At 45.4% G+C, this 27,913-nt stretch overlaps 7 protein-coding genes across 7 annotated transcripts; 5 read left to right on the forward strand and 2 right to left on the reverse strand.

Annotated features, from left to right (window-relative positions):
• Positions 1–425: 425 nt before the first annotated feature.
• On the forward strand, positions 426–1,798 carry PtA15_10A56 (uncharacterized protein; the record flags this gene model as incomplete). Its single annotated transcript, XM_053160758.1, has 4 exons — positions 426–428; positions 570–612; positions 685–813; positions 876–1,798. 4 exons carry the CDS (start codon positions 426–428, stop codon positions 1,796–1,798), a joined length of 1,098 nt encoding a protein of 365 aa, XP_053024192.1.
• A 2,432-nt stretch (positions 1,799–4,230) lies between these two features.
• Positions 4,231–5,290, reverse strand: PtA15_10A57 (uncharacterized protein; the record flags this gene model as incomplete). Its single annotated transcript, XM_053160769.1, has 4 exons — positions 4,231–4,574; positions 4,645–4,701; positions 4,801–5,062; positions 5,138–5,290. The coding sequence occupies 4 exons, from the start codon at positions 5,288–5,290 to the stop codon at positions 4,231–4,233; spliced, it is 816 nt and encodes a 271-aa protein (XP_053024193.1).
• Positions 5,291–10,776: 5,486 nt separating this feature from the next.
• On the forward strand, positions 10,777–11,396 carry PtA15_10A58 (uncharacterized protein; the record flags this gene model as incomplete). Its single annotated transcript, XM_053160780.1, has 4 exons — positions 10,777–10,873; positions 10,946–11,013; positions 11,084–11,183; positions 11,254–11,396. The coding sequence occupies 4 exons, from the start codon at positions 10,777–10,779 to the stop codon at positions 11,394–11,396; spliced, it is 408 nt and encodes a 135-aa protein (XP_053024194.1).
• A 10,782-nt stretch (positions 11,397–22,178) lies between these two features.
• Positions 22,179–24,308, forward strand: PtA15_10A59 (uncharacterized protein; the record flags this gene model as incomplete). The annotated part of the gene is made up of 9 exons (XM_053160791.1): positions 22,179–22,242; positions 22,324–22,419; positions 22,496–22,555; positions 22,637–22,811; positions 22,889–23,160; positions 23,227–23,313; positions 23,388–23,569; positions 23,629–23,732; positions 23,807–24,308. The coding sequence occupies 9 exons, from the start codon at positions 22,179–22,181 to the stop codon at positions 24,306–24,308; spliced, it is 1,542 nt and encodes a 513-aa protein (XP_053024195.1).
• A 673-nt stretch (positions 24,309–24,981) lies between these two features.
• On the reverse strand, positions 24,982–25,370 carry PtA15_10A60 (uncharacterized protein; the record flags this gene model as incomplete). The annotated part of the gene is made up of 2 exons (XM_053160803.1): positions 24,982–25,157; positions 25,250–25,370. 2 exons carry the CDS (start codon positions 25,368–25,370, stop codon positions 24,982–24,984), a joined length of 297 nt encoding a protein of 98 aa, XP_053024196.1.
• Positions 25,371–25,475: 105 nt separating this feature from the next.
• PtA15_10A61 (uncharacterized protein) lies at positions 25,476–25,939 on the forward strand (the record flags this gene model as incomplete). Its single annotated transcript, XM_053160814.1, has 2 exons — positions 25,476–25,562; positions 25,679–25,939. The coding sequence occupies 2 exons, from the start codon at positions 25,476–25,478 to the stop codon at positions 25,937–25,939; spliced, it is 348 nt and encodes a 115-aa protein (XP_053024197.1).
• A 915-nt stretch (positions 25,940–26,854) lies between these two features.
• PtA15_10A62 (uncharacterized protein) lies at positions 26,855–27,723 on the forward strand (the record flags this gene model as incomplete). The annotated part of the gene is made up of 5 exons (XM_053160825.1): positions 26,855–26,978; positions 27,070–27,183; positions 27,277–27,312; positions 27,379–27,558; positions 27,632–27,723. The coding sequence occupies 5 exons, from the start codon at positions 26,855–26,857 to the stop codon at positions 27,721–27,723; spliced, it is 546 nt and encodes a 181-aa protein (XP_053024198.1).
• Positions 27,724–27,913: the final 190 nt, after the last annotated feature.

The following is a 27,913-nucleotide window of genomic DNA, read 5'->3' on the forward strand; positions in this document are numbered from 1 at the left end:
GTATCTATATTGCGTGTTTCGTCTCGCTTCCGCCGTCTCATGGCGGTTCACAACCGCACTTTGTATTACGCAGCGGGATTAAATGAAACTGCTGGTGAGAGATACTTGATCATCTTCAAATATTTTGCCCTGAGTTCAGTTCAAACTTGAGTCTGACTGCCATACTCCGACTCTACAGGAGAGTGGCTGCTGTCAAAATTTGCCTCGGCCGATGATATCATTAAGACAGCCCGCATCGCTCTTGATGCGTTGAACCAACTTTCCAACCCTCACTCGGTGACTGCGGGAACATACACAGACGATTTCTTCCAGCAGCAATGGGAAGACGAGCGCGCCTACCACCTCGAAACCACACGATCATACCAGGAGAAACAAAAAAAAGAACTTGGTCAACTTTTATGTCTAGAAGAGCAACTAGAGACCGAATGGTAAGCTATACGCAATCTAAAGGGAACTTAACACTTAAGAGCTAAGAGTATGTCTGCAGGTCTCGTGAAAATTTGTCGCCGGCTCAAGGAATAGCAAGAGCAAGAATAGTGTCTCGCCTCTCTGATCAAATCCTTGAACAGAGAACCAGAGTAGGTGACCCTACCATGCTAGAGAACTTGACCGGTCAGTACTTATTTTTTTCTTTCAAATTTACTATACCGCTGTTTATTTTCTCATGTTGGTCCGCAATTGCAGTTCCTGAGCATGATAAAATGCTAAAGATCTGGTACTTGAAAACGGACCTCCGCCACAAATTCCTGGCGTTGATAGAGGAAAAAAAACCGCTGGTTCGCGTCTGTCGCCCAGGAGAACAAACAACGCTTGGTAAGCTCATCTCACACAGATACAGATTTGATTATTCCAAAATTCATTGATAGCACCTTCAGGAACCGATGGGCAGCAAAAGTTGATCGAGTCGGTTCGTAAACGAGCACAAGCACTCCAAAAGGTTTTGAATAATTACAACAAACAGGTTCGCGAGTTTATTCGACTCTTCCCTGAGCGTGCACACCCAAGGCAGCTGGAGTACGACGAGCTTTTGAAGCTTGAAGCGGAAGATGCGTTTTGGAACGACGGTCTATTTACCAATCGGAACGAGCCATGGGCAGTCGACCCTATCACTCAAAAGGGGATCCGTCATCTTGCCGCTTTCAACCGCGGGCTAGAAGAACAACGTCGTCTGGGATGGGAGGTTCGTCGAGCCATGCGATGGGCAGTTGAACGACACGACACACTGTCACACCTGATCCTACAGATGACTACTGTCACCGGTGGCAGCAATCGCGAGTGGACCGAGCTAGCAGCGCATCCCATCCTTCAAACCCTTGTTGCCCACCCAATTCTACAATCACTCGCTGCTCCAAAAAAGACGACAGTGGCGAGATCGTTGTTGCAATCTGAGCTTGTGAAAATATATCAACTCCAAATCGCATGGCAGCGGACTTGCATCACGATCCTGAACAATACCCAGCAGCAACTTGGAGACGAAAACCTCCGTGAACATTGGTCGCAGCAGCTGGAGCACATAGAGCTTGGCTATTACTCCATGATACCAGGCTCTGATACTGGTGCTGGCGAACCTGTTAATGGTGCTAGCGAGACTGTTCGAGGTGGCGCAGGAGAAGAATCTAGTGAGCTGGCGCCGGATCCCGGGTTGTTCCAACACAATACTGATAGAGATGAAGATGAAACTGATGATGAAGGTTACCTGCAAGACATATCTGTCATAGTCAACAAGACAATGATGGAGCAACTTGCAAATGACACTGAAGAGGTGGATGAGGGTGGGAATGCAAATGAATTAGAATAAATTTATGAGTTGTGGACGACCATTAATTTGCTCTTCAAATGTCTTTAAAGTTCTTTAAATTTCTTTAAATCTCCCATTTTCAATAGAATTACCCATATTTATACACATGCAAATTGGGGATCAACCTTCCCAGTACCAACAGTTCCAATGGCCCAAATTGCTGATGGTAATATAATGTTCAAATTATTATCAATCTTATACCAAATCAGTTGTAAATTGTAATGGTTCCAACAGGCAGATAGTCATTCCAATTTAATGATCTGTGAACAAGTCTGATATATTGAGTGGAGATTGAGTGGAGAGTGCATTTATAGTATTTTGTTCAAATTATTATCAATCTTATACCAAATCAGTTGTAATGGTTCCAAAATGCTGATAGTCATTCCAATTTTAATGATTTGTGAATAAGTCTGATATATTGAGTGGAGAGTGTATTTAATGATTTGTGAATAAGTCTGATATATTGAGTGGAGAGTGTATTTATATTATTTTGTTCCCATTAATCCCAATCAAAAAAAAAAAACATACCAAGTGCCTCATACATCAAGCCATGATCCACAAACTTCAATGCACAGCCAGTCACTCTGCACCATTCATTCATTCTGAGATTTCAAAATAATGTGCCTGGTATTTGAAATGACCATATCTCCCAGACATCATTGTGCTCAATGCAGGAATTATTAATTGTCTCATGTGGAAACAACACTATGATCACATACCAGGCATCTTTGAAATTATTTTGGGTATCATCTACACTGCTACTTAATCATCAGGTCACAACACATATACACTATATTATTTCTACAACTTTTGAGGGTTTTCTAAGAACCTGAAAACTTATGTACCACCCAAAAACTCAAGACTGTGAAATAATTCTAAACTGTTACTGGAAAATTATTATTCAAAAGTGTTAGGATTTCATGATTTAAAATTTTATAGTTGGAAAATTTGATGATTTCAACTTTCACCCCTAATGAAATAAATTCACAACCAACCCACTCACAATCCATATCCATCCAAATTAATGCCAATTGTTGAAATACTGACAAAATCACAAAGTGATTGAATAAATAATCAGCAACTCTCCTTATTCTCTGACACTCTGTCACCTGTGCTAAAATTTTTAATAATAATATAATTTGATTATTTCACATTTAGTGGCACAGAAAACACATTTTCCTCAGCAAAATCAATTCCTACCCAGTCCCCATTTCTGCTGAATTTTTTATCCCAAAATTCTCACACTCTTGATGGCCAGTACCGGCCATCTAAGGAGTGTACACACTCACACACACTCTTTCTGGCCATTAAAAACCTGTCTTGTATTTTGAGTTGATCCTTTGACTTTTCAATCTGGTTGCAAAAGCTGGTGCAGTCAAGAATAAAAAGTCTTAGACATGTATTAGTGCACCCAACATTAATACAATCCAATTGGTCAACAGTTTTTGCTGGTATTCTCATCACAAGGGCCACCCAAGCAGGCAGCTCAAGTGTTTTTTGGTGCCACTTCTGGCTGGTGTGTAAATTGGTCAGACTCAAGAGCAATTTAATTCATGAGTAGAAGAACAAGCATCAATCTGAACTTTGAATCCATAACAGAGCTTGTTCTTTTCTTCTTGCTGTTGGCAAAACAACAGATCCTATTGTAGCTAGATTATCACTTTGACTTTGCCTCTGTAGTGAGATTAACCAGCAGCAAAACAAACACAATTTTGCGGTGAAATTAACCAGCAGCAAAACAAACACATTTTAGAATATAAAGGACCAATGGTTCTTTCTTGGGGAGGACATGACATAGCCAAGGATTTTAGTGACAATTTGTCAACATTTCTGCCAACAAGAACAGAAGCAACAACTTTATAAACAAGAACAGACAGGCTTGGAATCAGCAGCACAAACCATACATGTCGCTTGGAGACCGTGATAGTCTTCAGCCTTGAGCCGTGCAAGCAGATCAGGATCACCGAGCAACAAGGGGCTTGTGTATTGCTAGTTTTGAGCTTGGAGGAGGGAAAGTAGTGGACAAAGTACAAACAAAAGACAAGAGACGGAGGTCAAGTAGAGATTTCAATTGGTTGGGTCGATATGAAGGGAACGTTCATGAGGATCAAAACAATGCGGGTCGTTGAAAGATGGTGAAGAACGGGTGCGCCAGACATTCGAAGGCGGATTTGAGAACCAATTTGAAGTGTTTGGGACCGAAGTGAGTTCGAGATCCAATCCGATCGATGGGGAACAAGTTCAATCGTTCAATAGGAAACGGCTACAGATCCAAATTAAGATGATGGGAACCCATTGCAAAACACATTCGAGAACAGAACAATCATTATAAAGATGAGTTTGAGGGGAAGAAAGAGTCAGATCCAGGATTTTAAATAAATAAGATAAGGATGGGTAGAAGATAGTAGTACCTTGTTGGTATCGAAATTGAGTCAGTTATCATCACCCTGGTGATTTTCTCCATCGCCACTCCTGCTGGATTGGGTGTTGATCTCGGACGGGGAAGGTTGGGCCAGACGGTCTGGCGCTGCCTGTGATACTGAGGATTTTGGCACAGCGCTCGGAGTGGTAATTCGTCGAAGAATGATGTGACCGTTCTTGAGATCGAGCAGGAGCATCGAGAGATGGTCCTTCTTGACTCGCTTGTTGTCTGTCCGTAGCCAGTCTATTTCGGAGCGGGCGTCTGGAGCAAGCTCAAGTTGAAACTTTGCTTCGCGCAGCCGTGTCTCGTTGGACGCCCAAGGCCAGGAGGTTATGATATTGTTTGTCTCACGAGCTGAAAGTTGAAACACTTTAGTTACTGTTTCAAAGTTCCAGTTGTGTTTCAAACCAGAGAGATGACCCACCAATGAACTCCGCAAGCTCTGTACATAATTCTGAGCGGATCTGCTTCAATTTTTTTTCTAGCAGGGTCAAGCAAGGTCAGTTGCAGACAGGTGGGAATCATTAGTATTGGTAGGGGATGAGTGATTGCAGGATGGCTAGGGATTACCCGCACTTACTGGATGTGCCCGGAATCTTCTCCCCTACAGCAATCTGACCGACTGAGTTACCGGTGACAAGTGCCTGTAGTCGGGCCGAGTACTGGTTATTACCATCCATTTGGGCCGAGTACTGGTTATTACCATCCATTTGGGATATCTCGCTGTTTGGTTTAAATGCACCAGGGGTACATCGGTCCATTCGGAAGCAGTGGTTGGATAAGTGTTTTGATACTGCAAAGATGACAACCTCGCAACAGCACGTTGCGGAGAGATTTGCCGCCTGACAGAATCACATCAGAAGAAATACATGTGGGAGAGGAGGTTGGAGCAAGAGGTAACGTGTAGTCAGACCTACCTCGCGTGCCCATCTATTCATGGTGAGATCTACTTGATTCTTCCGAGTCAAGTTGGAGACGGTACCCCGGATGACACCGGTAGAATTTTTTGATCCCTTGGCAGCAGGTTTGGTCTCAGGAGTATCTTCCTCTTCGTCGGTAACTTCATCCATAGCCAACTCGGCCGCAGTGAGCTCATCACCTCTACGACGACGAGAAGGGAATGGGCGCTTGGGTCGGAGACTCAAATCTGCCTGATTCTCGCTCCCTGCATCATCACCATTGTCATCATCTTCATCACTTTCGTCGTCGCTCTCGTCATCGATTTCTTTGGTAAGTGCGGCCTTCTCCTCCACTGTCAACTGCTTATAGGCCGCCGACAGTTTCTTCATTACTTGCTTATTCTTGACGCCCTGCCCGCCTGGGGAAAGTAGGAAGGTTAGTTTGGACTTGAGAGAAGGAGGGAGGCAGTCCGGCTTACTAGTTTGGAAGATCTGACGGGCTTTGTCCGTCTGCAGGAATCGGTTCCAGCAGTTGGCTTCACGAATGGCAACACGTCGACCCCTGCAGTAAGAAAACTGCTCAGCTTCCTGTGTCACCGGTGTATGAGAGAGTAGAGTTGGACTTACAATACTGCCCAGACCATGGGCATAGAGACATGCAGCTCGATTGCTTTAAGAATCATCGCCAGCTCCTGCTCATGAAAGAGCTCCATGAAGGCGACTTGATCAGCAGAGGACATGGACGACTTCGAGTTCTCTTGGGCTACCTTGCGAAGCTGTGTTGCTGACATCTTCTGCAGAGTTTCAATTGGAATTGGATAGCGCGGGTTATTTGGATCCTCGGATTCATACTTGCGTTTTTTGGCCGACTTCCTGGGGGCTGTTTGCCCTACGCCTGCTAGCGGTGGTTCAGAAGGAATAGGCATCGGATAAAGTGTAGATTAAAACCAAAGATTTGAAGGTGAACAGACGTTGGTGGTCAAATGAGTTGAAGGCAGGTGATGGCGGTTACCTCGCCGTTCGGGATGTCGGTCAATTTTTACCGGGCGCATACCTCCGAGGGAGCGTTCATAGCACCGCTGTCGTACAAGTCCAGTGCGCGGCGGCCGTACTGTCGGATTGCACGTAATCCGACAGTACAACTGCGGCGCGTATCACGGCAGGTTGGGGGTTCGAGTCGGTTGGAGTTCGACAACATGTAAATCTGTCGCAATGTAACAGAAGCGCGGGGAGCTGGCGGGAATCCGAAATTGGCTACTAGATAGTCTGTATAACAGGCTTTGCGCACCTATCTAGTAGCCAGGTTATAATAAATAGTGGTGATCCCCCAGCCGCGTGCCGATGGCCGGCACAGGCCATCAAGCAGAGTTGCACACTCCCCCGATGACCGGCCGGCCAGCACACATGTGTGCATCTAGCACTATTTACCGGTCATCGAGGGGATTGTGTACTCCTCTCGATGGCCACTCTGTCCCGGTCATCGAGTGGAGTACATACTTCCCTCGATGACCGGGTCCATGCCGGTCATCGAGAGGAGTGCATCCTTCCCTCGATGACCGGGTCCGTTCCGGTCATCGAGAGGAATGTTCACTCCTCTTGACGACCGGAGTAATCGGGTCACCGAGGGGAGTGTACTCCTCTCGATGGTCGGAACAGGGCGTCCATCGAGAGGAGTACATCCTTCCCTCGATGACCGAGTCCGTTCCGGTCATTGAGGGGAGTGTTCACTCCTCTCGCCAACCGGAGCAACCAGGTCACCAAGCTCCGGTCGTCGAGAGGAGTGAACATTCCTCTTGATGACCGGAACGGACCCGGTCATCGAGGGAAGGATGTACTCCTCTGGATGACCGGCATGGACCCGGTCATTGAGGGAAGTATGTACTGTCATTGTACTCCACTCGATGACCGGGATAGATTGGCCATCGAGAGGAGTACATAATCCCCGCGATGACCGGTAATTTGTGCCACATGCACGCATGTGCTGGCCGGTCATCGGGGGAGTGTGCAACTCCGCTCGATGGCCTGTGCCGGCCATCGGCACGGCGGCTGGGGGATAGCCGGGCCCGGAGCTGCTTCCCCTCGAACTTTCTTTTCGAGGGGCTGGGTACCCGACCGCTGAAGTCTTAGCAGGTGAAAAGTCCCCGGGGTGGGCTATCGGGGTAGCGGGTGCCTTTTTTTGGATTAATATTATGTTTTTTTTTTTTTGCATCACAAGGACACCTTCAAAAAATCCAATTTTTTTTTGGAGGAGGCAAGTAAGACCCCCTCTTTTGATCCATCGAAAAAAATCCGGAAAAATCACCTCCTTCTTTCGGGGGAAGTCACTGTGCGCGAAGTAATTTTTGGCTTGCGCGCACAGTGGGCTCGACGTCGGGGGACGGTCGATTCTGTGCGCGAAGAGTTTTCCGCTGCTGCGCAAAGTAGGTCCGTAATTTTATGCATGCATAAATCATAAAATCATGACATCTTTTTTGCAGGGGATATGACTGTCTGATTATGTAATACACAATTTCCTCACCAAAATATTTTTATGATTTTATGATTTATGCACGCATATAATTATGCAAACCAACTTTGAACACCATAAATCTTGACACTATGTTGCAAGTTGTACTGATGGTGTGAAAGTTTTTGGTTGACACAGGGAAGTTTAAAGTTGCGGCTAGGATTTATTTTGATGGTGCAAAATGAATGGACAGGGGGGGCTGTTGTGGGTCACCTGTGAAGAGGTGCAACCAGTGGGAGCCAATTGCCTCTGGAGACGCCTGTGAAGAACAGCACCTATGCCGTAGTCCAGCAGCATATGATGTTACAAAGTGTGTACAAGTGAACAAAAAAAGTGGCCTTGCACTGAAAGCTTAGCTCTGGAAAAGAAGCAGGAAACTGCTGAGAGCAACTCCACCCCAGGTGCTAAACTGGGTTGCTAAACCAGATATAGCATCCCAAACCTGCTTTAGCAACACCACTAAGGGTGCCAAATACAAATCAAATCTATGAACTTGCATCTTGGGAGCTATCATGTTTGCAAATTTGGAAACAGGATAGCACCCCTTGCAAGTATCACACATCTCTCATGTGATACTCTCACCTTCTTCCCTGACAGCAATACAGAACCACGCATTTCACAACTGCAAGCTGCCAATTATGGCAACTCATGGTGCAAAGCTGCCTGGCTGCAGGTTTCTAAAACTGTGCCCCAGTTGCCAAACTCAAATATCTGGCAACACAGTATACCACCCGCGGTGGAGATGCTCTGAGCTCAACCCAAGTGCAGTGAGTGGTAGCTTGCCCCTGTGCTAATTGGGCTTGGGCTGCAATGGGGGGCCCACTTTTCTTTGCTTGCTCACTGGACCAGAAATGTATTTTTTCTATTGGAATAGTGGGCAGGGGTGGTCACATGGTTTTTAAAAGATATTTGAACTGTGATTTATTTCCTAAATGATGCTGTCACACTTTGAGAGAATAAATCAGAAAGAAAACAAAAAAGACCACAGAAAGGATAAGGAAAGATCTAACATCAGGAAACAGAGAGGCATGTGTTGAGTGGTTCAGGATATGAGAAGTTAGAACTAGGAGGGAAAGATTATGGACAGGAATGAAGTAGAATGAGTTTGTTGAGAATAGGGGGTGGAAGAAATGGAAGGAGCTGAGTAGAATCTCACTAGATAAGAAGATAAGAGACAATCAGAAAGAAATAGGAGGGAAGAATGGTATGAGAGATGAGTGACAAGAATGAGTAATTGAGGAGTGATGATCAAAGCTGAGTGTTGGGTGTTGAGTCTTGATAGGTGTGTGTTTGGTTGCAATTGAGAGATGAGGATTGGAGACACAAGGTTACAGTCGAGTGAAGCTGATGAGGAGGTGTGAGAAGGTGTCACAAGTGTGACAGGACTGTGGTTTTGCAGTTTTTTAAATCTGAAGTTAGTGGAGCTATGCAACCGTAAGAGACGCCAAACAGAATTTGCGCAGAAGCCACTCTGACAAAGTAAGCTTGGGTTGCACCAATTCTGGAATTCTTGTCCCGTAGTAAACAGGGAGCTCAGGGAGAATAATTTTGAGTTGATTTTCGCATTTTTGACGGATTACTCCTACCATGTGATCATCCAGCTCCTCAAACTTCATGTCGGGATTTCGATGTGACCAATGCGGAGCGGATAAATGAAAATGATCTCACAGCCGATGATCAAAGCGTTCTGAGTTCAGAGTGGCAGCCGAGGTAATTTGGCTGGAAGCCGGGTTCTGGGAATGGGAATCGGTCTTCTTCAAGGCATCAACCAACTTGCCGGTTAGCAAACGGCCTCGTAATTTTGTCCCGGGCTGCTCGTTTGACGGATACTGGATGTGTACGGAGTGCTCGAAGGGAAGGAGGAGGATGGCTGGCTGGCTGGTCGTCGAGTTGCTTAGTACAGACCTCATTGATCCGATTCATTATTTCTGGAGTAGCTGCTGGAGTTGTGAGGTCTACACCATCCGCATTCAAGATTGCCCAGTGCTGGTTCCAATTGGCCCCCACCAATATGCCAGGCGACGACCGGCGATTGGACAAGTGCCGCAGTAGTTTGGCAGCTGCTCGCGCGGCTGAGTCACCCGCATCCAAGGCGGTGATCACATCATGAAATTTCAAATGTCTCTTCCTTATGTCATCACCGGCGCCAGTTGGCTCTGTCATCGAATATTGGACCTGGAGGTCTTGTCCACTGAGTTGGAGCCTCATGTATGGAAATCGCTCGACCAGGCCATTCTCGTCGATCCGAGCAGTGCTGATCGGGGTGATGGCCTCGGTCGGCGAGCGATACATCCCCCAGACATGGGTGATGCTGCAGCCCAGAGCAACAACCAAGAAGCGGGAAATCATGATCTGGCGCGCCGTCCGGTTAGAATTCCTGGCGGATAGAGAGATGTCTGAATGTCAATCGTTGTATCAGCGACATAGATCATCACAGCAATCTATTATTGAGCTTACTGGGGTGCCAAATGTGCGTCTCAGGAGGTCTGGTCTCCGTAGGGAATTGAAAACTAGAGAAAAAAAAAAACACAATACGTCAGTTGTGAAGGAACAATTACATCAAATGCTGAATCATAACTTACCCAAAAGGCTAACTCCTCAGGTCTAGATTGCGGTGATGCAAAAGTAGATGATGAAGATGCGGAAATGAAAGAGTCGGGAACAATCGCCAGGGTAGGCGTCTATCGGCTACTAAGCTAGCTGGCGCTGGCTATTCAGAGGGATAGTAGGAGACAAAAACTTGTATCTGTGCGCTGGGGGGAGAACATGATGCAGAACCGGGCATGGTGGCAGCTTTTTATAAATATTCATGAGCCCCCTAACAAGGATCCTCCCAACTTGACGGCAGGTCTGGGCATCAGTTGGGCCAGTTTCAAGTCTGGGCGGCCGGAGGACTCATGTGGGCTACTTTGAAACACGAAGCTCACAGATACGGTGGGCCCCATCATCCCATGTAGACCGCGAAGTTTGACCCACCGTGTCTGACAGTGAAACTCAAAAACAGCATTCAGTGGATACATATGTACCAAGCTCGAGTCGATACATCCGCTGTTAGTGTAGCGCAGCGGATGACTGCTACGCAGGTAGACCCAAAACCAGATCAATTGTCGGTTATAACGTCCCCCGGGCAATTTGCAGTGGCAGCGACAAAATGTCCGCTTGTGCCGACAAAAAGCACAGCGATACCGAAAATCCGCTATATTATTCAGGGGATAATGGGAATGTGGAGCAGCCGCTACGTGCTCACTGTCCGCTGAATCAGCGGGTAGCGGCCACGTAGCGCACCGACGGGCCATGGGTATATGCCGGCAACACAACAGTCAAAAATAATGGGGATAGGGCTGTCGGTGTCCCCACGCCGGAAGAACCACTAGCAGCGTACAGGGTGGTATGTGTAACCTTGTTTCCGGTGTCGTCAACCGGAGGGGATTTCTCCCGGTTTTATGACCTCTTGGCAGAGTGACTATGGCGCTGGGCCGCGGGCGGAGGGGAGGCTTGGGTTCGCGTGCGACCTTGCCTTTTGGCTATCCTTCGAGGCCGTACTCGGAGAAAATCCTAGTGAGCTCAAAGGCGCAACCTGCTCGAACGGAGGGTTCGGGGGGAGAGCCTAACCTTCTGTGTCTTAAAGGGTTGAACTATCGATGGAGAGCCGCGACGCGCCACAAGGTCTGTCGCCACACGTTGCATCTATGGACCACGTCACCTCACTGCGCCCGGTTCCCCCTCGAGAAGGAAGCAGCGCATTGCTGTACACTGGAGTTCTGTTGTTGATCCGGCGAATTTCCCAGGGATACATAGGAATAGGAAACGAGCAATGCCAGGACCCTGGAAAGCCCCTATGGAACACAGTAACGAAAATGTATGAATTTTTGGTCAAAAACCAAAAAACGTACGCACTCCAGATGTATGAATGGGAAATTTGGCGGATAAGGTACTCACCCCAAATGTATGAAATTTTTTTGGGGGCAAGGGGGGTAGTAACCAAAAATGTATGAGAATGAGGGGATGCCAGGGTTCCCCCCAACCCCCCCCCCCCCCCCCCCCCCTCAGCAGCAGTCGGGTGTTGAGAATTTTTTTTTTGCACACCCCCTCGGCAGCAGTCCAGTGCCCAGGTGGTTTCCCCCCATACTGCCCAGGTTCCTGGCATCCGTTGGCAGGTGCCGGGTGCGGGGGGAATCCGACGTATCAGAAGTATTGTGCAAGATCGTGCATGTTGGATTAAGGTGTCACAACCTGTCACAACACCCCTGTTGTCAAGTTTATGACACGTTATAGACCATAAAAATCCAGAAAAACTGAGTTAAAAAAGGAATAGTGGGAACAGGGGCTTAAACAGGATTGCGTTAACTCTCTTCAATTGTAAACTAGCTATCTAGCAATTGCGACTTGATCAAGCCTTCAAAATGGCCAAAAACAACACAGTTGAAGATTTTTTTTCAAAGATCCTTTCGATATCCAAATCCGGGTCAAGAATACCTGAAGCTACAAGGAAGGATTCGATCTATCAGCGGTTCAGCTGCCCGCCAATCATTGCAGAAGACGAAGAAGACGAAGGCATGTGGTACGTCGTGAACCGAGCTATGGATTCGCTGTTTGGAGTCGAGAACTGCAAAGAAAGCCTCCGAACTGGGAAGTTTGGGATTGAGGTTGTGCTCAACTACTTAAAGAAGGCTCGTCAACACCCATCCTGGAATGCTGACGAGCTTCTTGTCCTCAAGCTTGAGCGCATACATAACTGCTTTGTTGGAAAGTTCTTTTGATTTTACTGGTCAATCACAGGAGGTCTAATCTGCTGCTTGTCTTTATTTGTGGTACAGATGCTGGTGGAGCTATCACGGAAGAAAAACCCAAAGAACCGTCTCCAAAAAAGTTCAATAACTTTTTTAGTGTTGTGAACGAAACTTCAAATGCTTCTAAAGCAACGGCTGGCCTATCGAACTCGGCTGCGTGCACATCAAAGAAAACATCGAGCTTACCAAAATCAAACTCTACCGGATCAAGGCAGATTTCCAAGCCTACTCCAAAAAATCCAAAACCTACTTCGAGCTCATTGAAACTGTCTGGTGCAAAGATAGACAAAAAGATTTTATTGAAGTGTCCGAAATCAACCAAGGAGCAAGTTTGCAAGGGTTGTTCTATCTTCAAATATGAAGATGGTGATTCACTCCTTGATACGATATTCAAGTGCCACTGTGGAGCATCACCTGTTGTACTTCCCAAAGGACGATCTCAAAATGTTGAAGCCCACTGGGAATCTAGTTTGTCCACTTTCTTTTGTTCTTCAAATCCATCCATTCAAAGACTCATTCATCTAATTTGTTATAAATTAACAATAGGAGCCTGCAAACTAACTACCTCTAGTGTCGCGAATACCCAACCACTAACTTCGTACTTCACTCTCAAACGAACTCGTACCTCTGAAAGCTCCAATTTAGACCCTCAAGAACCAGCACCGCCACCAAAGAAGAAAACCGTTTCACTTTTGTGCTCCGGCTTGAATGACAAAACTTGGCCAAGACCCCGACAACAATTCTCGATTCACCAGTGCATCGTTGGCTCTCCAAGCACCCATCACGGGGCCCCTCCTCGCCATAAAGTTTGCTTGGAGCTGTTCGGAACTAGTAAAGAATCAGAGCTTAGTGAAGAACAAAGTCGCGAGCTAGCTCAAACCCTTGAATCAAAGTCCGTATGGTTTATAAAGCGACACAATGCAACAGCTGGAATATTCTCGTCAAACTGTGAGCGCCATGTTGATGTTGCTCCTGGAACTCTTACTGTTGTTTGCAATCAATGCATACTCCTAAAGAGTAATAACTCTTTGAAGAAGGCTCTCAACATTGCATACGCGTCTGCAGATAACGTCAAGCATATCGCTCCTTTCCTCATGAAACAAGACCTGTTTCAAAGTAAGCTAATGCTCTACGGCGAACTGCGACAGCTGAACACTTCACTTGAAAAGCATTCTCGCACCGGTGATCAAGAATTCTGGTCTGCCCTTGCAATCCACGCCAAACGAGGCTTCTTCAAAGGAAATGATGCGTTTCAAGGCCTCGTAAAAGCGGTGGCTGTTCGGAGCGAGCGCGAGGCGGCCGGCAAGGCGTTAAACGGCATGAAATTTGATACTTACTTCGATAACTTCTTTACAACAATGGCTGCCATGAGTCCTGCGGCAGCCAAGTTCATGCGTGACAACATGGCTGGGCGCTCTTTGCGCAGCATGAGGAACGAACGACAAAAGAATGGCGGCCAGATCGAAGATCGAAGATGGGATTGTTCTGACCAACTTCGAGAGGGTTGCTGGGTATATAGCAAGTCTAGGCTATACCGGACCCCTTGCTCTTGCCTCTGATCAGACGGTATGTGTAAAATCCCTAAGGTCACATAATGGCCACCTTGTTGGTGCACAAGGTGGCGATGTGCCTTTTTTGAGCCTTGAAGAACTCGCTGCACTGGTCAAAAAAATCACTGATAAAGATGAACTCTGCAGTAAGGTGGGCAACGTTTTCCCCTTTTGAGACAAGAACAGTACTTACGCCATCATCATCCCTTTCGATCCTATGTAGGTTCGACTTTACACTATTCAAGTGCCATTGCCAAAGGTGCCATCATTCGTTGTGGCATTGGTTGCTAGTTACGACAAAGAGAAAGCCGAAGACATAGCTGCTAGTCACATTGCAGTTCTTGACTACTGCTCTCAAGCAGGAATGTCTATTGTTTCGCTTGGAAGTGACGGTGCCGCCACTGAAATTTCAGCCTTACGCATAGTTCAAGACTCGGTCGATCAATATCTGTGCTTCCAAAAGGCAGATGCTGGAATTTTAGTTCAAGTACCATTGATGGGTCAACCTCTGCAACCCGTTGTTCCTGTTCAAGACCCCAAACACGCTCGGAAAACTGCAGCTAACCAGCTTCTCTCCGGGGCTCGGCTTCTATCCTTCGGCAAATATTATCTCAACATATCTCAACTGGTCGAAATACTCGATAAAAGCTCTTCACTTTTTTCTCGAGATGTTCTCAACTGCGACAAGCAAGACGATGGGCGCGCTTATCGAACAATGAACTGGGAAACCCTAGAAACCTCACTACGATCTCCTACGCACGCTGGATTATCCATTTATCTATTCCTTTTTGGCGAGCTTACTGATGCCTGGCTGTGCTCGACCATGATCCATCTGGATCGGATTTGATCAGCTTGGACCTGCATCTTCTTCATGCGTTATTGGCATCAGTCAATAAGTCACGAATCCAACCCCCTCATGTCGGTTGATCGCAACGGAGTCTCTCGTCAAAGTTATGAGATCTTCCATTTTCTGGGGAACTCGCTGATTGGGTTGATTATCTCACATCGCGAATTTTACCCCACCGTACCACTCCTTCCATGGAAGCATGGGACCGAAGCATGCGAGCATATCTTTGGCTGGATGCGGGTGATCATGCCCAACTTTACTGTACTTGATGCTCGACAGATGCTGCCAAAGGTCTTTGCTGTTGTGAGAAATGTGATGAGTGGACAAATGAAAATGCCTCAATCAGAGCATCTTCGATCTGGTGTGTAATTCAATCTGCTTGTTTGGCTTTTCGGTACCTGACTTTCTCAACCAATTCATTGTAGGCTATAAGTATAACTTCACCAACGAACTGGTGGCCGATAAATATGATCACTTGGCCAATTTCCCGACTAACTTGGAAATAACGCACAAGTTGGCTGTAGCTGAATCACAAGCTCGCAAGATTGCTTTATTTGCCGGGATCGATCCTTGTTTTTTTACGGCTTGTTCAACTCTTCCTAGGTCAAGTCCAGCCGATGATGGGGACGCAAACGAAGGCAAGTGGATATATAGAAGCAAGACAGCTTTAGTTCACATAGCTGACTAGAATCGTTCGGTTTAGGAGTATCACTCAGCGAATCCAATGACTACGAAGTTGCCTATGCTTGTGTTCCTGACGAGACACCACTCTCCGATATAATGCACGAGGCAGCAACTGTAATTGGAGAAAAACAGCAGGTTGATGTAGCCTTGAGCAACATCAACATTGATGCTGAACATCAGAAGCTCTCTGGTCAGGCTCGAATCTCGATTTCAAATCTTCTCAACCCAATCACAACGAAACCACCAGGCCTGTCGGCTGCCTTTGCTGCTGAACGCAGTAGAGACTGATCATCGAAAATTCTGTAGATCGGAAAGCATATGCATAGGCGCATGCATACACCATAATGTGCGTGATTAAGAAACTCAACACTCCTCCTAAACACGCACATTGAGCAAATGTAATTGTTTAAATGCGGATAGTAGTTTAATTTTGCCGAGAGGTTTCGTTAACACATCCGCAATCATATCCGATGTCGAAACTTGCAAGACACGAAGAACTTTCATGATGATTAGCTGTCTGACATACTGAAATCGAATTTCAATATGTTTGGTGTTCGGATTTAATTGAGCTTCTTTGCTGATGATGATTGCTCCGGAATTGTCGTTAAAGATTAGCGGAGCATCGATAGCTATGTCGAGTGAAGTGATTAAGTTAGACATCCAACGAAGTTGTTTAGCACACTTGTTTATTGAAATAAACTCCGCTTCAGTCGTTGATTGAGCTACTACTGATTGTTTTTTGGTTGCCCAGGAAATTGGATTGCCAAAAAACGTGATTACATAGCCTGACATGGATTTCTTCGTAACCAACGATGAACCGTAATCTGCGTCTGCCCAACCACATAAAGCATCGGTATGTTGGCCTTTTCGGAAATGAACGCCAACGTCGGCCGTGCCTTGAAGATATCGAAGAAGATGCTTAATCAACGACCAATGCGACAAGGTTGGCGAAGATGCAAATTGTGCCAAGACATTGACAGTGAAGGCAATGTCAGGACGAGTGTGGAGGGCCAGATAGTTCAGCATGCCGATAGCTTTTTGCATAGTCTTGACGTCAAACGGGGGAGATTCAGAAGCTACCACACGATGAAAATTCAACGGCAAAGGAGCTTTGACTGTTGTTGCGCCACTCATACCGAAGTCATCAGTAATTTTTCGAGCGAAGTCTGACTGATGAATTATCAAAGACCCATCCGATCGCCAGTCAAGCGTGTAATCAAGATGTTGATTCGGACGTTCTTTAATCTTCAACACATACGGCTTCTTCAAGTCGTCCAGAAAACTGATTACCGCACTGCAAGACCGTCCAACAATCAAACCGTCGTCCACGTGCATGTGAAGGAGGATCGAGTTGTCCTTGTTATGAAAAAGCGCATCGTCCAATATTGAAGATTCAAAGCCGATAGCTTTCAGGGTAGCAACGAGGTGAGCCTTCCACATGCGAGGAGCTTGTTTTGTGCCATAAAGGGATTTGTTTAACTTCCAAACCCAACCTTTCTTAGCAGGATCCGGATCTTCGAAGCCTAATACTTGAGATACATAGATAGAGGCATCGATATTCCCGTAGAGAAATGCTGTTTCAACGTCAAATTGAAACACGACCCAATCCATATTCACCGCAAGCGATAACATCATTTTGAGAGATTCGTTTCTTGCGACCGAGGAGTATGTCTCAAATTAATGCAACATGTGTTCTTGATGATTGCCAAAAACGACCCACCGCGCTTTATGTCGAATAACTTCTTTGAACTCGTTTAATTTCTTAGTCAGCAACCACATACCGCCAATTGTTTTGTCGTCGGAGGGCGGTGGAACAAGTGTACCGGTGTTCTTGGACTGTAAAGAATGGAACTCTGATGACAAAGCATCCTCCCAGCGTGGTAAAGCTACCGCATCATTCATCGCATCGTTTATTGATACTGATTGAGTCAAATTAAGGTGAGGAAATTCGAATTCGGATGCAAAACTCAAATCCGGCAATCCTTTGCTTTGACGACGAGAACCCTCTATTATGTTTGACGGATCAAGTGTAGAACTGATGTTTTTTGGCGCTAATTGATCCCTAGGTTGCCATTCATAAGTAAAGCGTTTGGTTGGAAGCTGCGATGACGATGAAGATTGATCAGTTCGTTGCGTCGGGACATTTAAGGCAGGCGAAGCAGGAATTGGTGGAAGAATTGTTGGGGAAGAAGGCATAGGAGGTGGAGGAGACACAGTACGAGAAACCGGAGAAATCGGATCGGAAGGTTTAGTTTTTCGGTTTTTATTGACAGATGCGTCAATCGTAATATGCTCGTCTTGACCTAAATCTGCACATGATTCGGGCAAAGTTGTGGACAACTTCATCATTGCAGATTTGGATTTGTAAGGGAATGAGAGTATAGAAGGGGTATAATCCCGGCTGACAATCGTTCACCGAGAAATTGGATCAAAAAATCGAAGAGCATCTGATCTGGGCTCATATCCGATAAATAGAAATGGTTTCGAAGGCGGAGCAACTTTTGAAGAAGGGGACTGTGTGTGGACATAGACTTTAAGACCGAAAGGAAGCAGAGTACGGACATGTCTTACTTGTTCAATGGATGCATGTTTTTCGACCAAAACCAAATTAGGAGACTGCCAGTTGAGAGCGGATGTCGGGAGCATGTTTATCAATGAAGAACCGAATTTAGCCGCTTCGTCCCAATAGTTTAAAGGAACCGAGCATTGCCCAAGCATGCAACGCATCTTCATCAACAGCGTTTGATTAAAACGTTCGGCTAGACCGTTCGTTTGAGGAGAGTTAGCTGGGCCTTGTTCCAGACAAATACCACGTTGAGATAAAAAGGTTTTAAACACCACCGAACCAAATTCTCCTCCGCGATCCGTATGAAGAATCGAAGGTGTGACGTCTAGGGTATTTTTTATCTCGTTTAGATAAGACATAATTCGCGACTCGGACTCGGATTTTTTCTGCAACAGATAGATGCGATTGAAACGCGAAAAGTCATCGATTAAAACTAAAACGTATCGAAAAGAGTTTCTCGAATTCGGTGAGATCTGCAAGACATCCATATGGATCATTTTAAACGGAGCTGAAGCAGAGGGAAGGGGGTTGCTATGGATGATCCAGATTTTTCGTTAGGCGAGATCTTCATTAAATCAAAGAATTTTTTCAAATAAACATCCAACGGATGGCCTGGAATGATGTGCCAATCTTTGAGCGCATTGTGTTCATTGATTGAACACAAAGATCTTGAAGTGACCACGCTTGAACCGGATGACACGTACAAGTTGCCCGTTCGAGGAAACTTTTTGATTATAGTCGAGCCCATGTACACCAAGAATAGTTTATTCTTATGCACACAACGAAAACCGTGATCTTCCAGCTGAGATACTGAAATAAGATTACACTTTCCGGATGGCGCAAGATATACCGGAAACAAATCGTATTTTCCGAAACGCATTGAACCGGTGTGTGTAATTTCAATAGAACCCAAATATGTTCGCATAGATTTATTGATTGGCTGCAGATTTGAAAGAAGGCAAACATCGGAAACTGTTGATTTTGATGCCCCCGTGTCGAGAACTAAACAAATTTTCTCATTGTCGATCGGACCAACATGAAATGTGTTCTCATCTTCAACAAAAAAACCAGTGTCTTCGGGGTCACTTGACGTAAATTCTGCAACTGCCTCAGCAACGTCCTCATTTTCGGATTCATCGATAGAATTCAAACGCTGAGTACGGAGTTTCGTTAATGATTCAATTAATTGGTCTAACTCGTGATCATCCATTTGAATTTTAGGTTTAGAAGAAGAAGTATTGTTGCGGTTTTTTGTCGGAACAACATTTCTGAATTTCTTATCGATAGCCTTAAATTTGTCCTTGTTTGGTTGGGTAAAAGGCTTGGACGAAAGAGCGTTAATTGACGAAGATGCATTAATTGAAGCAGACTGATCAATCCGACTATGTTCAATGTTCATTCGAGTCGCCAATTTTTCAAACGTGAACGGAGTGACGTCAAAAAGATTTTGAATAAGAGAAGCCAATGAATCGTCATGACAGAAACTTTTGAGGAAAAATAATCCAGCCATAGCAGTATCGACTTGCATATTTTTAGAACCTATCTGAGCTGACTTAAGTGAAGTGTACATAGTTTGGAATTTACTGATGTGAGCAGCAATAGATGTTCCGGGGATGAATTTGAGTTGAATAAGAGCATAAAGTTTGTTGCCAAGTTTGATCAATGAACTTTCACCGCAGGCTTCGGCTAAATCTTCCATGGCTTTTGAAAACGTATCGGCTGCTTGTACAACTGGGTATAAATCGGCTGATACACATAACTCAAGGAGAGTATATGCATTCGAGGTCTTCTTGCAAAACTTTTTCTCCTTCTTGTGTTCTTCACACCAGCTTGGATCGAAAACCTCCTCATCACCACGACCGATGACAAGATGCTTGAATGATTTTTTCCATTCAGGGAAATTATCACGGCGAAGTTTTGTGATTCGAATCTTATCGCTTCAATGATCATTATCGCTTGCCGAAGAGTCATCAACTCGAGGAACTCCCGGAAGTTTGGCCATCTCGTTCGTATTTATCTAATAAGTGCTTTTCTTAATTTGAGTTCTTCTAACTGTCAAGTAATGACTCTCGCTACCATGTGAAAATGGTAGAAGATTACTTTATTGCAACAGTTATTTAATAAAGAACTCAATAAAAGTAAAATACACTTTGAGCAACATAAATATAAACTGATTAGTTAATATGAATAAATGTTAATGATAAGCGTAATGAAAAAATACCTAAAAGACCTGAACCAAATCAAAAGGAAATCTCAACACAAAGATAACAACGACGACGTTTAACACCAGGAATACCACAACAAAACAGCCTAAAACAGATAATGATGAGCATGAAGATGTTAATAATAATTTGATAAGATGTCGCTGTTGATGTAGGATAAGAAAATGTCTACCTGCCCGGAGACTGAATCTAGCTCTCCTGAGAGTTTAGAGTCGACGAGAGTTAAGAATGAGTTTTCGATTTGATCGATTTTGTACGAAGAAGAAAGACTTTGAGGAGTGTTTGAGTCAATGAGAATCGACGATTTATTGTGAAGGCGGAGACGAGTGAGGAAGGATTGAACGGAAGGGAAGAAGATGGATGGAACGGAAGGGAAGAATTGGATGTCGGCAAATAGAGTCTGAGTTCAGATTGCGGGGTAGAGACTGATCATCGAAAATTCTGTAGATTGGAAAGCATATGCATAGGCGCATGCATACACCATAATGTGCGTGATTAAGAAACTCAACAGTAATGACTCCCGATGGGACTGAACATCAACTCAACCACAAATTGATGATCAATCTGCGCAAAAAAAACGACACAGAGAATTGCAACGGTCACTCCGGAAATGAGAAACGAAAAAAGCAGAATTTTCTTCTGACGACTCCTGATCCTACAACAAACTTACATAAACCACTTCAACCAAGCGATTGTAGCAAACTAGTTGCACTTGTCCTCAAGGAAAACACATCCCAGCAATCTTCAATTGCAAGAATGCATTGCTGGAACATTCAAGTAAAGTTCAACCTGTGTGAAGTGCGCAACACTTCGACGCATGTAGATGTGAATGCGCAATTGCTTATACAAGGTGGTCAAATCTCAAAAACAAATGATTTAAAATACGGTAAATACGCAGTAATTATAAAGGATATGGTGAGTTTTTGGACGGATCATCTCATGCCTTCTACCCGCTTCCTAATCAAATGTTTCTAATTCAGAAAATGTACATTGGTAAGATTCTGGCGGCTTACGAGCATGTGTCAGGAAAGCACCGTTGGATTGCTAGCGCTGCGAGTCGGGACAAACTGTTGTATATATCGGTCCAACTCTTCCTGTATCAACCACATATCCCAATTGCTGCCGGTTTCTACACTTTCTCACCAAGTTCCGGGATCTTTGTGCATCTTGAAGTAGCACATTTGCACCATTTATTCCCAGTCACTGAAGGCTTAAATATTACGGATGCTGGTGGGAATTGTGTATCCATCCCCCAGAGATTACATCCTCTTCTTCTTACAATGTCTCAAACCGCTTTTCTAGAACACTGGCAGAACCAATTTTTGAAGATGAAAGCTGTCAAAAAAAGCGAAAAAGATGTAGATGAAGATTAACAATGATAGTCAATGCAGTTTTCTACTTGAATATGAAATTTAAAATATGTTCTTCTTCCTTTTTTTTACCTTTGTCACTGCTCCTCTAGGTATGTAGCAGAAATGCCTACTCAAAAAAATTATTTCTGGGAGTATTTCTTCACGCCCGCGGCAAAAAAAAACGTACACACGAAATTTGTATGAATTTTTTGGTCAAGCTCTGAACCTACGCACGAAACGTGTATGAATGAGCTCTGAAAATGTATGAATTTTTTGAAAATCTCGGAATTTAGGTTACTGTGTTCCACAGGGGCTTTCCTGGGTCTGCAATGCCAGCGTGAAAGACAAAGTTTGTGCAACTGTAAATAAAAACAAACAAATAACACTTGACATCCATAAGCAGCTGTGGAATTGGTTTAAACAGGTTTAAACCGTTGAACTACTCTCTCTTCAACTGCGCTCCCCCATGCGAATCCTCCGAGACATTTCTCTACAATCGTGCTCTTGGAACGGGTGCTGAATTTTTTCATCTTGCAGCAATCATGACCCCAACACAAGAGTTCGCCATGGTTCAAGGCAAGGCACGCGGCGCGGAAGGTGACAAGTGTGAGTCAGACTCAGAGGGTCAAGACATTGAAACGACTTTTTCTTGTCAACTGATGTTGGAGGGGCTTGAATAAATCCTAGGTTCTGCATGCGAGCCCCTTGAGTCTGGCAAAGACAGGATGCTATCCTTTCCCGAACGTGGCGAACGCAAGAAGCGCATAATCATTTGTTGTGATGGTGAGATGGTATCTTGCTCTTCCTATTCTCTAGCAGCAAAGAAATACACGTCCTAATCGGAACGCTTACTTCACAGGTTCTTGGGACGGTCTTCAACGCCCTATGACTGAGGTAGAAAGCAATGTTTCAAAACTTGGTATGTCTCCTGGACAGGTGGACTTGACGGTGGTTCTGGGACTAAAGGACTGATCGACCGAGCTCGTTCATATTTACTCAGCCCGATGTGTTTGTCCCGAGGACCGACGCACATCTCCTCCGACTCCTCAAATCGTATTCTATCAACCCGGCCAGGCTACCTTCTCTCAAGAAACCTCAGGGACCGACGTAGTCAACAAAATTAGAGAAGCATATGCTTTCCTTGTGCAACATTACGTGTCTGGCGATGAACTCTTGTGAGCAAAACTGGAGGGATACGTCCTGAATGACGATGAACAACTCGAGCATGATCACTTCTTTGTCTGGAAACTAGACTATTCGGCTTTTCTCGTGGAGCTTTCATCGCAAGAACGCTTGCACAGATGGTCATCGAGATCGGAATTTTGAACATGGCGGGGATGTCGGACTTCTACGAAGTTTTCGCGGCCTACCAGTTGTGTGTGAAGGGAGGCACGGAGGGGGCAGCTTCTGCGCGAAACTTTCTGGACCACTATCGTCATAGTGGACAAAAAGAATTAAGACCGGTCACCGAGGGAACACTTAAGTGCGTGGGAGTTTGGGATACCGTCGGCGTATTCGGCCTACGTGAGTCCATCCGAAGCTGGCTCCTGGCGCACCGATTGCAGAATTGATCTTACCATTCTTTATCAGCTGATCATTTTGCTGATAAGTACCGTCTGCTTGGATTCAAGGATAGAAAGCTGAGCGCCCAAATTAAGTATGCATTCCATGCCATAGGTCAGTCAATCTCATTCGGGTAGTCGAGGATGGATCATGAGCTCTGGCCTGACTTCATTCCACCTTGCATGCAGCTCTTTGTGAGGCAAGAAAGGATTTACAGCCGACAAGATGGGAAAGCGAACCCAGTCCACAGGATTGCGACCACCCTGGACAGGTGCTCAAACAGGTCTGGTTTCCCTGCTCTCACGTCGAAGCTGGTGGCCGGATAGAAGAGTATGATGATGTTACTTACATGTCACTGATTTGGATGGTGGTAAGATTTAACCGTGATTGTTTTATTCCCGGATTTTGCTCATCTCATCTCATTTACAGGCCAATATGATCAATTATAACTTGCTTGCCATGAACGAGGAATATCTCCATGGTTTGCTGTCGGTTTTTTGGACGAGGGTTCAGAGAGGATTCGGGCTCTACGAGTGAGTCCTTTTCAACCAGCAAGCACCCTGAGACTAGAGCAACCACCTGTTCTTATGATTGATCGATATTCAAGCCCTGAAGGGCCAAGGAGATACTGTCTGTCGAGCACAGCGCGACAGTTCCCGACCCGTTGGAACGCGACCACGAAAGAAACAATCCATCGCTCCGTCTTTTCCTCTCAGGAGCTGATCCCTGGACTGGAAAAGGTCACGAAGGAGGGCGATCCGACGCTGATCGAGGAGCTACTCCCGTTTGAGATGGAGATCCGCAATCATTTAGACTTCTTGATGAAGGAATGGGCCATTCACGAGGGCCATCGGGTGGGGGCCAATGAGTTTGACGACTGGCCTGGTCAGGATTCTTGGTACCGCGAACAGTGGTACAAAAACTTCAAAGAGACTGAGCTGGGGGATAAACCGAGAACTCACGCGCTATTCTTAGACCTCTTGACTGAATCTTCCTGGCCAGTTGACACTAAACACGTGAAGGAAGAAATGATCTCTAGCCGGAGAGGGAGGGGACATACAGCTGTTGAAGACGCCGCACTGCGCATCATTGGAACACCAATTGATTGAGCCACGCGTTGGACTCGTTTGTAAATAGATATAGATTGCATACACGGGAAATGAATTCCTGTTGAAAAGCTTTACCGCGAGCAAAGTCCACTCTTTTGTGATCCGGATCCGCATGCAAGGCATGATCTCATGATTGTCCCAGCTTAGGGCTATCTAACAACACAAAATAAGATGCTTTTAAAAAAAAAATTTGAAGGGTAGACCGACGACATTCCAACCGATATGGACCTTGGTGCATGCGAGCAGGGCTGACTGAATTCTAGTTGCTCATAACACTATGGTTGGGTCAACCAGCCTTTTTGTGTCTGTTCAGGATGAGGGCATTATTTTCCCATGGCGGCATAAATGAAAGGCATGATATCGTTAAGTCCATGTAGATTAGCTGTGGCAAGATCAAAAACCAAGATCGATGACTTACATATTGTCGTCAAAGCCAGAACGGAAAACCTGAGTGGGTAGTACAGGAAAGGGGAGTTACATATTAGTAGAGAAAAGAGGGATGGATGTGACTGGTTTTCTCACATTAATCCTTGCAATGGACTCATTGAACTAGGTCTTCCGATTCGGTTGCTGCTATTGACTATCGTGGTAACAGAGAAGAACAAGGATAACCATGCCAAGAGGTTTTGTTGAAGGACCATCGAGAGGCCTGCGCAACCCAACGCCAAAACTTTTAGTGTGATATCGAAACATATATCGAAGATGATGGTAGTAATCCCAATGTCAATACGGGCAGGTAATCGTGGGATCTATTTGGAAGACTAGAAGGGCGATTGGGTTGACCTGCTGATGGGTCGAAGTCTTCATAGTCTTGGGAGGGTAATTCGAATGGTTTGATGATGGTGGCCACTAGTATACCGCACGGTGCAAACTTCCGATCAGCCTCCCGGGATATTTGCTGAGTTGATTGTCATGGGAAGTGAAAGACGATGGCAACTTACTTGGATCTTGTTGGTGTGCGTGGTCGATGGCTGGGCAGTGCGCTTGGGCAGGGGACCAGCCAGAGCCAGAGCCAGCCGGAGGGATTACATAACACCGAGGGGTCAATCTGACCGCATACATCCATCTCAGTAGTTCTCTGACCAAACATCATGACCGCCCCCCCATCTTAACAAGCATCGTTAGGTCTCTTTCGCTCTCTTCGGCAGCAATCCCACCGGACCCGAGATGAGTAAAAAGGCGACCAGTGGGCTGCAGCGACAGTTCAAGGAATGTTACCGGGAAAGTTTGAAGATGATCGCAACTAAACCACTGGTTCGTACATGCTTTTGCTGGCATTCATCTTACAACAACCGATCATAGACATGGCAGGACAATTCCTATTCTGACCTTCTACCGTAACTTTCTCCTAAAAACCCTCAAAAACACAGATCCACAGGATGAATTGGTTCAAATTCATCTCGAACCAGTTCAGGAATCAAACGATGCGCGAGTCGTTCCAGAAGAGGGAATACGATTCGATCGAGTATCAGTTGCGACGGATCAAAAATCAACTGGAGCTGTATTCGAAACCTTCCGTCCAACAAGTTCATGTCCCGTCCACCCCAAGCCAGGGAATCGTATGTCACTTCGGCTGGGTCGCTAAAGGAGGAAGAGAAGGATTAGGCCGACCCCCCTCATCCGGAGCTTAATCATAAATATTTTATCAGCTCATATCCATCTACTTCACCAAAGTGTACATAACTTACATTTAATATGATGACTGGTTGGAGGGCAGTGGAACGACAGGTTTCGGAGACCTCCTGTGACTCATCGCTCTCATCACCCAAGCAGCACATCCACTACGATGGTGTCGTACTCTCTCTTCTGCCGATACTACCCTTCGACAAACTCAGATAGCTCAACACTTCGGGTCGCGATGTGATGAAGGGCTCATGTCTGACCCTTGAGGGCATCCTGTAGTTAAAAATGACTGAATGCTCAGACCTGTCTGACCGTGCCGTTAATGCGCTTCGGGATGGAGTCCCTTGACAACCGATTCGACTTCTTTGCTGTTTCGCATTACTGTGTCGGAACAGCCACTATCCCTTCGGCATGACATGTCAATGTCCCTCCGCGACTGGAGTTTGTTCTAGATGAACACCTATGTGATCTGGAGGCATGAAACGGCTTTGATGGAGGCAGACATGGCCCCGTCTTGGACGGAACGCAACCTCGGGGCTGCCGAAACTTCCCCGCGTCGCTGCCCCAAGTTGTTCGGTCGAGGGTATCTGCCTCATTATTCAGGGTGTGGATGTTTTCTCGGTGAAGGTTCCTTGCGCCAAGATGGTAGACTTAAATCAGAAAGAACTTGACCTCTTAAGAACTTTGATCCTTTTCCTCATTCCTTCTTCATATTTGGCATAACTCTCACTCTGATCCCACTCCCTGTGCTGTATACGTTCAGCTTCGTTCGCTCTTTACAACTCAGTTTTAATTCCATCTTTAGTATTTATATTTCTTTATTGCAAACTCCAGTCACTCTTTGTCACTCCGGCTTCATTCCTTTGCCGTAATTTTGGCTTTATATACTCAGCTTACACATCAGTCTTTTACCCCATTTTACCATGAAGATATACGTTGCGTCCCAGCGAATAGGAATACTGGCCTTCTTTGGCTTACAAGCTACCCATATTTGCAGTATGGAATTCACCGGATCAGCAGCGGGTGCTCGAGTCGCAAAAGCGTCAGGTGCGTACCTTTTTTCTGGTTGCTGCATTTTCCTATATCATAAGATCAAGGCAGATGTTGATTATCGGACGCTCATTATACAATCAATCAGAGGCCGCGGATGGCGCAGGCTCGATGCTTAAAAGCCAGGAGAAAGTAGAACTGTCAAAACCATACCTAAACGAAGGAAATCGCATCAAAGGTCCTAGCGCAATATCAGGAATGCGTACGCCCACATAGATCGATAGAAGGAACCAGACTTTCCACCCCAAAATCAAACCAATTAACCGAAAAACACCATATTCTAATTGTACTGCAGGTAACTCCGGCAAACCCCCTCTGTCACCACCAAAAGGTATTTATTTCTTATCACACCCAGGGCTTTCTGTAAGCACTAAGAATGCCTCGTGATCCTCTGCAGACAAAATCCGCGTCTTTGAGGCCCAGTTCAAGCAAACACTGCTTGACCGCGCAACTCTCGAAAAGCAACTTTCCCAGTCTATCAAGAACACTGAAGACTATGTTGATGAAATGATGAGAAATATGTTGTCTAACGTCAAGGAATTGAAGTCCTTGTATAAGGAGATAATTCAAGGCGCTGGTCAGCTTCCTAGAAAAGACTTCAGACAGGCCATGGCACAATTGAAGAGCATGCTGAAAAACACACCTCTCAGGGAAGAAATACTTGATATTGGTGAACTTCAGGAAAAAGCAATGTTGCAAGTTTATGCCCGCACTGTTCATCAGCAGATTTTCCAAACGATAGACTTCATGAGGCAGGAAGAACTTATTAGTCCTGTTCAATTTGAAAGATTCTTTGATGAGGAAAAAATCAGGAAACGTTTGGCAAGGCAATTGATTGGAATTTCACCTTTAAGTAGCCCATATGCTCAATATTTGGATATACCAACCAAGATTGGGTCTTCTGAAGAAATGAAGAGTATTTTTCCAGGTGA

Source organism: Puccinia triticina, chromosome 10A, assembly GCF_026914185.1.
Source record: "Puccinia triticina chromosome 10A, complete sequence".
NCBI lineage: Eukaryota > Fungi > Basidiomycota > Pucciniomycetes > Pucciniales > Pucciniaceae > Puccinia > Puccinia triticina.